This window comes from Salmo salar, unplaced genomic scaffold, assembly GCF_965601325.2.
Source record: "Salmo salar unplaced genomic scaffold, fSalSal1 ptg000578l, whole genome shotgun sequence".
Lineage (NCBI taxonomy): Eukaryota > Metazoa > Chordata > Actinopteri > Salmoniformes > Salmonidae > Salmo > Salmo salar.
In genome coordinates this window covers 1,246,786-1,263,728 of record NW_027675424.1, presented here as the reverse complement: position 1 = coordinate 1,263,728, position 16,943 = coordinate 1,246,786, and the positions used below count along the sequence as shown (strand labels likewise).

Here is a 16,943-nt window from a genome sequence, read left to right as displayed (position 1 = left end):
AAATGGAAGTTGTAGAGATACTCTGAATGATCGGCTATGAAAAGCCAACTGACATTTACTCCTGAGGTGCTGACCTGTTGCACCCTCGACAACCACTGTGATTATTATAATTTGACAATGCTGGTCATTTATGAACATTTGAACATCTTGGCCATGTTCTGTTATAATCTCCACCCGGCACAGCCAGAAGAGGACTGGCCACCCCTCATAACCTGGTTCCTCTCTAGGTTTCTTCCTAGGTTCCTGCCTTTCTAGGGAGTTTTTCCTAGCCACCGTGCTTCTACACCTGCATTGCTTGCTGTTTGGGGTTTTAGGCTGGGTTTCTGTACAGCACTTTGAGATATCAGCTGATGTAAGAAGGGCTTCATAAATACATTTGATTGATTGATTGATTGATTGATTGTACAACTGAATGCATTCAACTGAGATGTGTCTTGGGTACATATTGGTGTCACCTCGTTAGTCAGTATGTGTTACACCTGTGCTGGCTTGTCCATCTCGTTAGTGGGAAGGTGTTTCACCTGAGCTGGTCCAGGTTCTATTTAAGAGTGTCTGGCCCAGTGCTCCAGTTGTCTTGATACATGTGGAGAGTCAACACCTTTAGTTGCTCCACCTTTTTGGTTTGCTTCCTGTCTTTAAGTTTGGTGTGGGTTTTCTTTTGTTTGTCTCTTCTTGGGCAGATTTATTGGGTCTCATGGTGGGTGTCTTTTAGGTCCCAGTTGTTGTTACTAGTCAACTTCCAGTGGACACCCCCATAGTGTCTTTCAGAGCCCCTCCTAAAAACAAGTTATATTTTGGGTTGGATATAGCATCATATTGTTAATATTTTAATCAATGGCATTTCCTTCCAATGCTCATTAGTCTTTCAGTTGTTATTATTGTTTTTTATCCTCATATTTGTGTACTAAATATTTCTGATTATTTTCATAGTTTTTTCCTGTGAAGCCATTGTGTTGCATCCATGTCTGAAATGTGCTGTATAAATAAAGCTTGATTTGATTTGAACATATTGTAAAACAAATTAACCCAATGACTGACCAATCAACAAACTATTGGTCCACCTTAGTATGAAAAACTGTATCAATCCCACTTTTCCAGCCTGCTGAAGGCGTGGTGGAGCGGTAAACACCACCCCCGGCTCTACCAGGGGCTTGAGGTGGTCTCCCACAGCTCTGCTTATGTCATGTTCTGTGGCCTTGCTGTTCCATTTCTTGACTGCCCCTGCAACACAGAAACACATTTAGTCATATTATATAAAACACTCAATGTAATGTATATGGAGCATCTATGGCCTCAGTTACACCTGGCACCAACATGTGACTTCTGTCATCTGATCTCTCCAAGCTGCATTAGGTTCAGATCTACCAGGATGGGCCTTTGACACAGTCAGGCCACTGAATATGCATCAGCAATGTAAAGAGATGGGGTGAATGAGGGGAAAAGTAAATTTGACACAAATTACCTTCATAACAAATCAAATGTTGTTGGTCACATACAGGTGTTCAGCAGATGTTATTGCAGGTGTAGGGAAATGCTTGTCCTTCTAGTTCCCACAGTGCAGGAATATCTAACAAGTGATGTTTCTATATGATAACAATAGAGTAATATATTTAACGCCCCTCCCTCTGTCTGCCGTATTCTCTCTGCTCTTGTTTCCTTATTAGGATGCCGGTGGGCGGAGCTGGGAGGGTCGTCAGCTAAATGGGAAACACCTGGGCCCGGGTGTGTCCCAGGATAAATAGACCTCTTCCACAGTCATGAAGGGAGACTCTCTCCATGCAGACACCTTGTTGATTTTGGTTGTGTTATCTAATAAATATATATTTTTGATACTCCTTGTCTCCACATTGTCTCCCTTTTGTTGCGAACTCAGAGCTGGTTCGTAATGGAATTAGGAATATATGGATAAACAATGTCAGAGCAGCATAGACTGAGATACAGTTAATACATATGAGATGAGAAATGCAAGATATGTAAACATTATTAAAGTGACTAGTGTTCCATTTATTAAAGTGGCCAATGATGTCAAGTCTATATGTAGGCTGCAGCCTCTCTGTGCTATTTAACAGTCTGATGGCCTTGAGATAGAAGCTGTTTTTTCAGTCTTTCGGTCTCAGCTTTGATGCACCTGTACTGATATCGCCTTCTGAATGATAGCGGGTGAACAGGCAGTGGCTCAGGTGGCTCGGGTAATAACAAAAAACATGTATGTATGCCTAAGGGGAAATTCACTTTCATACAGCTTAAAGGGGTGAGAAATTACACCGATATCAGTGGACAATTTGCACTAATGTAAATAAACATAGATGATGGAACATATTCCCTTTTGCTGACGTGATGAATCGCTAAGGGGACATAAATATTTACCATCTAAACCATGTGTGACCTCTCACCTCTCTGGATGTAGAAGTGTTCTTCCTAACCAGTCCCTCAACAGCTCTCTGACTGAGCTCCACCCTCACTGGGTCTTCAGAGGAGAGGAAGGCTGAGGAGGGATGGAAGGATGAATGGATCAGTCAGTCAATAAAGTGTAGAGCTGCTGTCTATGCTGTCTGACAAAATCACTATTTTAGTAGTTCATTAAAGTAAATAAGGCTTTATGACTGCTGAATACCAACTATCAATCACTTAGATCATGTATTTTCAGGTAGAGATACATCCTTGGGACGTCCATAGCCCATTGAAGTTGACATTTAAAATGGTTAAGGTAGGGGTTAAGGTTAGGGTTTAGGGTAGGGATGTCCCAAGGATCCCAGAAAGCATTGACCATCGTGCATTCTTCTGTCTCTTTTACATAGCAGGTGTAAAATAAACACAGACAAGACAAGTAGGCACGCAGTGCATTATGGTCATTGTAGTTTAAAAATAGCATCTAATTATGTAGGGTGACCATACGTCCTCTTTTTCCCGGACATGTCCTCTTTTTGGACCTAAAAAAATGCGTCCGGCCGGGATTTCTAAATCGCCCAAAATGTCCGGGATTCGGCTTTTGCTTCCTACAGTCGCCATTCATTGTGTGCGTTTTGGGGGTTTTGCATTGCTTTGACCGCTTTCAAGCGCTCGTACTAAGACCGAAACAATTGTTAACGCTGTGACAGCACCACATTCTGTCGACATAGCTCAGAAAGCACTAGAAGACATACCTTACTGTGGTGTTTCTACTGATGGGAGCAATCACGGTGCTGTGAAAATATTCCCTCTGCTTATTCAGTATTTTGATTGGAAGAATGGTGGCGTGCAAAGTAAATTAGTCGAAGTTAAAAACACTCCAAATGAGACAGCTGATACGATCGCGCAATACATCAAAGAAACACTGGAAAATAATGGGATTTTTTCCAAATATATTGCATTTACAGTAGGGTGACCATACGTCCGCTTTTTCCCGGACATGTCCTCTTTTTGGAAAACTAAAATTTGGTCACCCTAAATTATGCCAATCTGCATGTGGGGTTGTTAGAGAAGAATGTGATTGTCAGCCCTAACAATCCATTCTAGCAGCTCATCAGGCTCTGAAAAAGTCTTCATTGATGACGTGTTCCGTCTATTCCAGGGGACAGCAGAGGAACTTCATCGATTCCACTCCTTCATCAATACAAGCAGTAAACATCTGAAATTCACCCTCACCTTTGATGCGCATGAAACAAGTTACCCGATGGTTGGACAATACTTTTCTCGTTAATCATCTTAAATACTTAAACTGGAAATCAACCAATCCTCCATTGTTAACGCAGTGGAAAGGTCAAATGCTTTATTATCTACACATGTAAAGTGAGTGAGACGGAGAGAAATAAAATGGTTAGGTTATGGTAAAGTTTATAAAAGATCAAATAAAATATTTTTCCCAAAAATTGTTTTAAGTCCCAATGCAAAGTTACACCTCACTGTTCTATTTTTGGAGTTATTACATAAAACCAATAAGAATTCAGAAGAATGATAAAGGCAGGTGTGATGTAATATGGAAGACCGGTCTATTCCCTGTGATGTAAACAACAACAGAAATAACTTCAAATTAAACCAATCGTTTGCACTCATGACTTGAGTGATTAAAGTAAACCAACGTTTTGGAAATACATAACGCCATCTAATCAAAGAATGTTAGCTATATGCAGTTATCTTAGCCAGCCAGCTAACATTAGCTAGTTGGCCAACCAGCTATTAGCCTAACCAGCGCAGCCAATCAGCACGGCTATGGTCAGCGAGCTGGAGCTATTAGCCTAACCAGCGCAGCCAATCAGCACGGCTATGGTCAGCGAGCTGGAGCCCAACTAATGGAGACCAGTTAGAACCCAACTAACAAAACCCAACTAAAACATGACTGCAGATCAGAAGAGACATACAGAATGATGGCTGGGAAAATCACAGCATCCAAAATAGATAGATTCCATGATGGGGAAACAAAGCTTCCTGAAGCATTGACGCCTTCCAGCCAATTGTCTCAAGAATAGGTTCTTTACTCAAATCTTTGAGCAACACAGAATTTAGCATAGCAGCATAGCCTTTATGTCATTATTATAGATGACATCCCACACCGTAGCAGCATAGCCTTTATGTCATTATTATAGATGGTATCCCACACCGTAGCAGCATAGCCTTTATGTCATTATTATAGATGGTATCCCACACCGTAGCAGCACAGCCTTTATGTCATTATTATAGATGACATCCCACACCGTAGCAGCATAGCCTTTATGTCATTATTATAGATGGTATCCCACACCGTAGCAGCTTAGCCTTTATGTCATTATTATAGATGGTATCCCACACCGTAGCAGCATAGCCTTTATGTCATTATTATAGATGGTATCCCACACCGTAGCAGCATAGCATTTATGTCATTATTATAGATGGTATCCCACACCGTAGCAGCATAGCCTTTATGTCATTATTATAGATGGTATCCCACACCGTAGCAGCATAGCCTTTATGTCATTATTATAGATGACATCCCACACCGTAGCAGCATAGCCTTTATGTCATTATTATAGATGACATCCCACACCGTAGCAGCATAGCCTTTATGTCATTATTATAGATGGTATCCCACACCGTAGCAGCATAGCCTTTATGTCATTATTATAGATGGTATCCCACACCGTAGCAGCATAGCCTTTATGTCATTATTATAGATGGTATCCCACACCGTAGCACGTAGCAGCATAGCCTTTATGTCATTATTATAGATGGTATCCCACACCGTAGCAGCATAGCCTTTATGTCATTATTATAGATGGTATCCCACACCGTAGCAGCACAGCCTTTATGTCATTATTATAGATGGTATCCCACACCGTAGCAGCATAGCCTTTATGTCATTATTATAGATGACATCCCACACCGTAGCAGCATAGCCTTTATGTCATTATTATAGATGGTATCCCACACCGTAGCAGCATAGCCTTTATGTCATTATTATAGATGACATCCCACACCGTAGCAGCATAGCCTTTATGTCATTATTATAGATGGTATCCCACACCGTAGCAGCATAGCCTTTATGTCATTATTATAGATGACATCCCACACCGTAGCAGCATAGCCTTTATGTCATTATTATAGATGACACACCGTAGCAGCATAGCCTTTATGTCATTATTATAGATGACATCCCACACCGTAGCAGCATAGCCTTTATGTCATTATTATAGATGGTATCCCACACCGTAGCAGCATAGCCTTTATGTCATTATTATAGATGACATCCCACACCGTAGCAGCATAGCCTTTATGTCATTATTATAGATGGTATCCCACACCGTAGCAGCATAGCCTTTATGTCATTATTATAGATGACATCCCACACCGTAGCAGCATAGCCTTTATGTCATTATTATAGATGGTATCCCACACCGTAGCAGCATAGCCTTTATGTCATTATTATAGATGGTATCCCACACCGTAGCAGCATAGCCTTTATGTCATTATTATAGATGGTATCCCACACCGTAGCAGCATAGCCTTTATGTCATTATTATAGATGGTATCCCACACCGTAGCAGCATAGCCTTTATGTCATTATTATAGATGGTATCCCACACCGTAGCAGCATAGCCTTTATGTCATTATTATAGATGACACACCGTAGCAGCATAGCCTTTATGTCATTATTATAGATGACATCCCACACCGTAGCAGCATAACCTTTATGTCATTATTATAGATGGTATCCCACACCGTAGCAGCATAGCCTTTATGTCATTATTATAGATGGTATCCCACACCGTAGCAGCATAGCCTTTATGTCATTATTATAGATGGTATCCCACACCGTAGCAGCATAGCCTTTATGTCATTATTATAGATGACATCCCACACCGTAGCAGCATAGCCTTTATGTCATTATTATAGATGGTATCCCACACCGTAGCAGCATAGCCTTTATGTCATTATTATAGATGGTATCCCACACCGTAGCAGCATAGCCTTTATGTCATTATTATAGATGGTATCCCACACCGTAGCAGCATAGCCTTTATGTCATTATTATAGATGGTATCCCACACCGTAGCAGCATAGCCTTTATGTCATTATTATAGATGACATCCCACACCGTAGCAGCACAGCCTTTATGTCATTATTATAGATGACATCCCACACCGTAGCAGCACAGCCTTTATGTCATTATTATAGATGACATCCCACACCGTAGCAGCATAGCCTTTATGTCATTATTATAGATGGTATCCCACACCGTAGCAGCATAGCCTTTATGTCATTATTATAGATGGTATCCCACACCGTAGCAGCACAGCCTTTATGTCATTATTATAGATGACATCCCACACCGTAGCAGCATAGCCTTTATGTCATTATTATAGATGGTATCCCACACCGTAGCAGCATAGCCTTTATGTCATTATTATAGATGGTATCCCACACCGTAGCAGCATAGCCTTTATGTCATTATTATAGATGGTATCCCACACCGTAGCAGCATAGCCTTTATGTCATTATTATAGATGGTATCCCACACCGTAGCAGCATAGCCTTTATGTCATTATTATAGATGGTATCCCACACCGTAGCAGCATAGCCTTTATGTCATTATTATAGATGACATCCCACACCGTAGCAGCATAGCCTTTATGTCATTATTATAGATGACATCCCAAACCGTAGCAGCATAGCCTTTATGTCATTATTATAGATGGTATCCCACACCGTAGCAGCATAGCCTTTATGTCATTATTATAGATGGTATCCCACACCGTAGCAGCATAGCCTTTATGTCATTATTATAGATGACATCCCACACCGTAGCAGCATAGCCTTTATGTCATTATTATAGATGACATCCCACACCGTAGCAGCATAGCCTTTATGTCATTATTATAGATGGTATCCCACACCGTAGCAGCACAGCCTTTATGTCATTATTATAGATGGTATCCCACACCGTAGCAGCATAGCCTTTATGTCATTATTATAGATGGTATCCCACACCGTAGCAGCATAGCCTTTATGTCATTATTATAGATGACATCCCACACCGTAGCAGCATAGCCTTTATGTCATTATTATAGATGGTATCCCACACCGTAGCAGCATAGCCTTTGTCATTATTATAGATGGTATCCCACACCGTAGCAGCATAGCCTTTATGTCATTATTATAGATGGTATCCCACACCGTAGCAGCATAGCCTTTATGTCATTATTATAGATGGTATCCCACACCGTAGCAGCATAGCCTTTATGTCATTATTATAGATGGTATCCCACACCGTAGCAGCATAGCCTTTATGTCATTATTATAGATGACGTCCCACACCGTAGCAGCATAGCCTTTATGTCATTATTATAGATGGTATCCCACACCGTAGCAGCATAGCCTTTATGTCATTATTATAGATGGTATCCCACACCGTAGCAGCATAGCCTTTATGTCATTATTATAGATGGTATCCCACACCGTAGCAGCATAGCCTTTATGTCATTATTATAGATGGTATCCCACACCGTAGCAGCATAGCCTTTATGTCATTATTATAGATGACGTCCCACATTGTAGCAGCATAGCCTTTATGTCATTATTATAGATGACGTCCCACACCGTAGCAGCATAGCCTTTATGTCATTATTATAGATGGTATCCCACACCGTAGCAGCATAGCCTTTATGTCATTATTATAGATGGTATCCCACACCGTAGCAGCATAGCCTTTATGTCATTATTATAGATGACATCCCACACCGTAGCAGCATAGCCTTTATGTCATTATTATAGATGGTATCCCACACCGTAGCAGCATAGCCTTTATGTCATTATTATAGATGACGTCCCACATTGTAGCAGCATAGCCTTTATGTCATTATTATAGATGACGTCCCACACCGTAGCAGCATAGCCTTTATGTCATTATTATAGATGACATCCCACACCGTAGCAGCATAGCCTTTATGTCATTATTATAGATGGTATCCCACACCGTAGCAGCATAGCCTTTATGTCATTATTATAGATGGTATCCCACACCGTAGCAGCATAGCCTTTATGTCATTATTATAGATGGTATCCCACACCGTAGCAGCATAGCCTTTATGTCATTATTATAGATGGTATCCCACACCGTAGCAGCATAGCCTTTATGTCATTATTATAGATGACATCCCACACCGTAGCAGCATAGCCTTTATGTCATTATTATAGATGGTATCCCACACCGTAGCAGCATAGCCTTTATGTCATTATTATAGATGGTATCCCACACCGTAGCAGCATAGCCTTTATGTCATTATTATAGATGGTATCCCACACCGTAGCAGCATAGCCTTTATGTCATTATTATAGATGACATCCCACACCGTAGCAGCATAGCCTTTATGTCATTATTATAGATGACGTCCCACACCGTAGCAGCATAGCCTTTATGTCATTATTATAGATGACATCCCACACCGTAGCAGCACAGCCTTTATGTCATTATTATAGATGGTATCCCACACCGTAGCAGCATAGCCTTTATGTCATTATTATAGATGACACACCGTAGCAGCATAGCCTTTATGTCATTATTATAGATGACATCCCACACCGTAGCAGCATAGCCTTTATGTCATTATTATAGATGGTATCCCACACCGTAGCAGCACAGCCTTTATGTCATTATTATAGATGGTATCCCACACCGTAGCAGCATAGCCTTTATGTCATTATTATAGATGGTATCCCACACCGTAGCAGCATAGCCTTTATGTCATTATTATAGATGGTATCCCACACCATAGCAGCATAGCCTTTATGTCATTATTATAGATGACATCCCACACCGTAGCAGCATAGCCTTTATGTCATTATTATAGATGGTATCCCACACCGTAGCAGCATAGCCTTTATGTCATTATTATAGATGACATCCCACACCGTAGCAGCATAGCCTTTATGTCATTATTATAGATGGTATCCCACACCGTAGCAGCATAGCCTTTATGTCATTATTATAGATGGTATCCCACACCGTAGCAGCATAGCCTTTATGTCATTATTATAGATGGTATCCCACACCGTAGCAGCATAGCCTTTATGTCATTATTATAGATGGTATCCCACACCGTAGCAGCATAGCCTTTATGTCATTATTATAGATGGTATCCCACACCGTAGCAGCATAGCCTTTATGTCATTATTATAGATGACATCCCACACCGTAGCAGCATAGCCTTTATGTCATTATTATAGATGGTATCCCACACCGTAGCAGCATAGCCTTTATGTCATTATTATAGATGGTATCCCACACCGTAGCAGCATAGCCTTTATGTCATTATTATAGATGGTATCCCACACCGTAGCAGCATAGCCTTTATGTCATTATTATAGATGACGTCCCACACCGTAGCAGCATAGCCTTTATGTCATTATTATAGATGGTATCCCACACCGTAGCAGCATAGCCTTTATGTCATTATTATAGATGACATCCCACACCGTAGCAGCATAGCCTTTATGTCATTATTATAGATGACACACCGTAGCAGCATAGCCTTTATGTCATTATTATAGATGGTATCCCACACCGTAGCAGCACAGCCTTTATGTCATTATTATAGATGGTATCCCACACCGTAGCAGCACAGCCTTTATGTCATTATTATAGATGGTATCCCACACCGTAGCAGCATAGCCTTTATGTCATTATTATAGATGATGTCCCACACCGTAGCAGCATAGCCTTTATGTCATTATTATAGATGGTATCCCACACCGTAGCAGCATAGCCTTTATGTCATTATTATAGATGACGTCCCACACCGTAGCAGCATAGCCTTTATGTCATTATTATAGATGACATCCCACACCGTAGCAGCATAGCCTTTATGTCATTATTATAGATGGTATCCCACACCGTAGCAGCATAGCCTTTATGTCATTATTATAGATGGTATCCCACACCGTAGCAGCATAGCCTTTATGTCATTATTATAGATGGTATCCCACACCGTAGCAGCATAGCCTTTATGTCATTATTATAGATGACATCCCACACCGTAGCAGCATAGCCTTTATGTCATTATTATAGATGACGTCCCACACCGTAGCAGCATAGCCTTTATGTCATTATTATAGATGGTATCCCACACCGTAGCAGCATAGCCTTTATGTCATTATTATAGATGGTATCCCACACCGTAGCAGCATAGCCTTTATGTCATTATTATAGATGGTATCCCACACCGTAGCAGCACAGCCTTTATGTCATTATTATAGATGACATCCCACACCGTAGCAGCATAGCCTTTATGTCATTATTATAGATGGTATCCCACACCGTAGCAGCATAGCCTTTATGTCATTATTATAGATGGTATCCCACACCGTAGCAGCATAGCCTTTATGTCATTATTATAGATGGTATCCCACACCGTAGCAGCACAGCCTTTATGTCATTATTATAGATGACATCCCACACCGTAGCAGCATAGCCTTTATGTCATTATTATAGATGGTATCCCACACCGTAGCAGCATAGCCTTTATGTCATTATTATAGATGGTATCCCACACCGTAGCAGCATAGCCTTTATGTCATTATTATAGATGGTATCCCACACCGTAGCAGCATAGCCTTTATGTCATTATTATAGATGGTATCCCACACCGTAGCAGCATAGCCTTTATGTCATTATTATAGATGACACACCGTAGCAGCATAGCCTTTATGTCATTATTATAGATGGTATCCCACACCGTAGCAGCATAGCCTTTATGTCATTATTATAGATGACATCCCACACCGTAGCAGCATAGCCTTTATGTCATTATTATAGATGGTATCCCACACCGTAGCAGCATAGCCTTTATGTCATTATTATAGATGGTATCCCACACCGTAGCAGCATAGCCTTTATGTCATTATTATAGATGACATCCCACACCGTAGCAGCATAGCCTTTATGTCATTATTATAGATGGTATCCCACACCGTAGCAGCATAGCCTTTATGTCATTATTATAGATGACATCCCACACCGTAGCAGCATAGCCTTTATGTCATTATTATAGATGACATCCCACACCGTAGCAGCATAGCCTTTATGTCATTATTATAGATGACATCCCACACCGTAGCAGCATAGCCTTTATGTCATTATTATAGATGACACACCGTAGCAGCATAGCCTTTATGTCATTATTATAGATGGTATCCCACACCGTAGCAGCATAGCCTTTATGTCATTATTATAGATGACATCCCACACCGTAGCAGCATAGCCTTTATGTCATTATTATAGATGGTATCCCACACCGTAGCAGCATAGCCTTTATGTCATTATTATAGATGGTATCCCACACCGTAGCAGCATAGCCTTTATGTCATTATTATAGATGGTATCCCACACCGTAGCAGCATAGCCTTTATGTCATTATTATAGATGGTATCCCACACCGTAGCAGCATAGCCTTTATGTCATTATTATAGATGACATCCCACACCGTAGCAGCATAGCCTTTATGTCATTATTATAGATGGTATCCCACACCGTAGCAGCATAGCCTTTATGTCATTATTATAGATGACATCCCACACCGTAGCAGCATAGCCTTTATGTCATTATTATAGATGACATCCCACACCGTAGCAGCATAGCCTTTATGTCATTATTATAGATGACGTCCCACACCGTAGCAGCATAGCCTTTATGTCATTATTATAGATGGTATCCCACACCGTAGCAGCATAGCCTTTATGTCATTATTATAGATGACGTCCCACACCGTAGCAGCATAGCCTTTATGTCATTATTATAGATGATGTCCCACACCGTAGCCTTTATGTCATCTACTAAACCACTGGCCGTGTTCGAGAGCATGAAATCCATGCTGAATTGTGGGTAAATGGACTGGCTGACTGATTTATAAATAATAATGAGTAGTTATTTATGATGTATAGTGATTTGTAGATCAGTCAGTCTGCAGTCGCCTGCAATGTCGAACAAGCCCAATACCAAACCAATCAGGTGGTTGTTTGATCAAATGAAGCTTCAGACGTCATTGATGACGTGCTGCTGATAAAGTGATACAGGCATCGGTACACTGCTTTGAAGTTTACTGCTTAGCGATTTGGACGCAGCCCTCGTAGCTCCGGTATCAAACATAACATCCCTACTGAAAAGTTGACAAAACAAAAAGTAGCAAGCAGGTTGATTTCCTCTGTCGATTTGAGCCCACAGCAAGAAAGCACCAGAGCCTACCGTGCTCACGGGTTCCCTCTAGATAATCCAATCACACAGTACATGGAAAGGTGTGGTTAACGTTTGTAAGCTTGAGCAATATATCAACCTAGTGTGACCTTCCTGTTCCCGTCTCTCAAGTCAGTGAGTCAACACAGGAAGGAGCAATGGATGGATAGTTCATTTATTTCCAAAGCTGAAATGATGGGACACACACAGTATGGATGAATGATCAGTAGTGACGGGATATAAATAGCACTCCCATAGCAATTCTAAAAAAATCTGCCGTATAATATACTAACTTTTTTGTTGTTGAAATGTCTATCAAAGTTATTGTGATCGCATGGTGGATTTAACAATTCCTACTAATTCCTAATGTTTTATAATAAAATAAATACAACATCAGAATAAACTATCATCCATTTTAGTATCAAAATATATCAAATTAACCTGAAATATTACTCAACGTCCCCCTCTGGTGGTGAAGAAGTATAATCCACCTAAACTAACAGAACCGGGCTGATAAACTGGCTGGTGTTCATGAGTTTATAAAACACATACTTTATACATGTCATAAATTACCTGCATTGATGAGACACACAGTGAGGATGAATGATCAGGATATAAATAGCACTCCTATAGAAGATGCAGTGTGGATGAATGATCAGGATATAAATAGCACTCCTAAAGAAGATGCAGTGTGGATGAATGATCAGGATATAAATAGCACTCCTAAAGAAGATGCAGTGTGGATGAATGATCAGGATATAAATAGCACTCCTAAAGAAGATGCAGTGTGGATGAATGATCAGGATATAAATAGCACTCCTAAAGAAGATGCAGTGTGGATGAATGATCAGTGGTGACAGGATATAAATAGCACTCCTATAGAAGATGCAGTGTGGATGAATGATCAGTAGCGACAGGTTATAAATAGCACTCCTAAAGAAGATGCAGTGTGGATGAATGATCAGGATATAAATAGCACTCCTAAAGAAGATGCAGTGTGGATGAATGATCAGGATATAAATAGCTCTCCTAAAGAAGATGCAGTGTGGATGAATGATCAGGATATAAATAGCACTCCTATAGAAGATGCAGTGTGGATTAATGATCAGGATATAAATAGCACTGCTAAAGATGATGCAGTGTGGATGAATGATCAGGATATAAATAGCACTCCTAAAGATGATGCAGTGTGGATGAATGATCAGGATATTAATAGCACTCCTAAAGAAGATGCAGTGTGGATGAATGATCAGGATATAAATAGCACTCCTAAAGAAGATGCAGTGTGGATGAATGATCAGGATATAAATAGCACTCCTAAAGATGATGCAGTGTGGATGAATGATCAGTAGTCGACAGGATATAAATAGCACTCCTATAGAAGATGCAGTGTGGATGAATGATCAGGATATAAATAGCACTCCTAAAGAAGATGCAGTGTGGATGAATGATCAGGATATTAATAGCACTCCTAAAGAAGATGCAGTGTGGATGAATGATCAGGATATAAATAGCACTCCTAAAGATGATGCAGTGTGGATGAATGATCAGTAGTCGACAGGATATAAATAGCACTCCTATAGAAGATGCAGTGTGGATGAATGATCAGGATATAAATAGCACTCCTAAAGAAGATGCAGTGTGGATGAATGATCAGGATATAAATAGCACTCCTAAAGAAGATGCAGTGTGGATGATTGATCAGGATATAAATAGCACTCCTAAAGAAGATGCAGTGTGGATGAATGATCAGGATATAAATAGCACTCCTAAAGAAGATGCAGTGTGGATGAATGATCAGGATATAAATAGCACTCCTAAAGAAGATGCAGTGTGGATGATTGATCAGGATATAAATAGCACTCCTAAAGAAGATGCAGTGTGGATGAATGATCAGGATATAAATAGCACTCCTAAAGAAGATGCAGTGTGGATGAATGATCAGGATATAAATAGCACTCCTATAGAAGATGCAGTGTGGATGAATGATCAGGATATAAATTGCACTCCTATAGAAGATGCAGTGTGGATGAATGATCAGGATATAAATAGCACTCCTAAAGAAGATGCAGTGTGGATGAATGATCAGGATATAAATAGCTCTCCTAAAGAAGATGCAGTGTGGATGAATGATCAGGATATAAATAGCACTCCTAAAGAAGATGCAGTGTGGATGAATGATCAGTAGTGACAGGATATAAATATCACTCCTAAAGAAGATGCAGTGTGGATGAATGATCAGGATATAAATAGCTCTCCTAAAGAAGATGCAGTGTGGATGAATGATCAGGATATAAATAGCTCTCCTATAGAAGATGCAGTGTGGATGAATGATCAGGATATAAATAGCACTCCTAAAGAAGATGCAGTCTGGATGAATGATCAGGATATAAATAGCACTGCTAAAGAAGATGCATTTTCCAGTTTGCTACCAACTTGATAGAGGGAACTTTAGCATAAAACCCACATGGAAAACTGAGATTCGGCAAATAACATATAAAGAGAGGCCAAACCAACAACAGAAGTTACTAAAACATAAATTGCTAATTTATGATGTAAAAGGTGGATTTTATGATGTAATGTCAACTTTATACATTTGTATCCCAGGACCACTCAATTTCCAATTTCTCCAGAAATCTGCTGTGGGTTACCCAGAATCACATTGGGTTACCCAGAATAACATCCTTTATCACTGACTGTAATGTAAACACACGAGCAGCGATCTAAGGTACTGCATCTCAGTGCTAGAGGCGTCACTACAGACCCTGGTTCAAAACTAGGCTGTATCATAACAGGCCGTGATAGGGAGTCCCATAGGGCAACGCACAGTGGCCCAGCATCGTCTGGGTTAGGGTTTGGCCGGGGTTTGGCAGGGGTAGGTCGGTCATTGTAAATAATAATTTGTCCTTAGCTGGCTTGCCTGGTTAAATAAAGGTTAAATACATTTTTTAAATGTAACTTCATTACACCGTTACACTGGCATACAAACTCGGTAGCATAGAGTTGATCATCCATATGACGTTAAGAAATAGTGCATTGTGCGTAGTTTAGAAGATTTCCATAAATAAGTGAATAAATATGTAATAACACAAAAACATAACTGTTTGTACTTATAGGTAACCATATCGTGACTACAACTAGGCTACTAAGTCTTTAACCACACTGTGTTGTTACACTGGTGAGTAAAAACTTATGCTTCCTACAATTAAACTTGTCTGAAACTAAAATAAACATTTTACTCTACTGTGTTACCCACTCCAGTCAGCAGATGGCGGTCTGGGAATTTAAGGCGATGCTGTTGGTGTGACGTATAATCTAGTGGACGGAACGCTTCTTTCAACAGCAACAACAGTTATTCACAAGCAGGCTTTAATGTGCTGGGCTTTGTTGTATAAACACAACTTTTCACCTCATAAATGTTTTATTTGGAACAATGGGTCAATATTACATAGAAATAAGATGTTATTTAACCATAAATGGTTCTCGAAAAACATTGTTCTTGTCAGCCAATTGGTTAATAACAGTGGGAATCTATTTACACAGAGAGAATTTATGGAAATATACAACTTTGAGGTTTCAAGCAAGGAATATGACACTGTTATTAAAGCTATACCTAGTGGGATAAAAACTTTACTTCAGAATAATGCATATTTTGGAATATCTCCGATTGTAAGCGATATTCAGTTGAATGGCATTGGTCTACTAGATACGAAATTCAACAATCGTTTAATAAGGGATATTTTCTACAGGAAGTCTATTCCCTCTGCGATATTTTGTTGGGCTTCATCGTTTGATGTAAACTGGCGCCGTGCTTGGCTCACTCCACACAGATTTATGGTGACCAATAAAGTAAAGGAGATCTCCTTTAAGATAATCCATAGATGCTATCCGTGTAATAGCTTGATTTCTAAATATATATTTGACGTTACCAGTGAATGCAGTTTTTGTGAACTAGAAACTGAATCTATTGAACACTTATTCTGTAATTGTTTATATAGTGAAGTGTTTTGGACTGATGTAAAACTATATCTTAGCCGCAAATTGCATACAACCATTGATATTACTAAGTTTGACATATTATTTTACTACACTGATTCCACAATTGAACGTGAGTATGTCATAAATCTCTTTATTTTATTAGGAAAATCTTTTATCCATAAATCAAAATTTATGAAGAAAAAGCCCCTTTTCTTAATTTTTCTATCTGATTTGGAACAGTACGTAGAATCTTTAAAACGTATACAAAACAAAATGTCAAAAAAATGTA

At 39.8% G+C, this 16,943-nt stretch overlaps 1 protein-coding gene across 1 annotated transcript in view; it reads left to right on the top strand.

Annotated features, from left to right (window-relative positions):
* The first annotated feature begins 3,930 nt into the window (after window positions 1-3,930).
* LOC145876323 (uncharacterized) overlaps window positions 3,931-16,943 on the top strand; it is a 50,700-nt gene continuing 37,687 nt past the window's right edge. Inside the window, exon 1 of the mRNA XM_082972115.1 lies at window positions 3,931-3,943. Within this exon, the coding sequence (XP_082828241.1) occupies window positions 3,931-3,943 (13 nt within the window). The remainder of the gene's footprint in view (window positions 3,944-16,943) is intronic.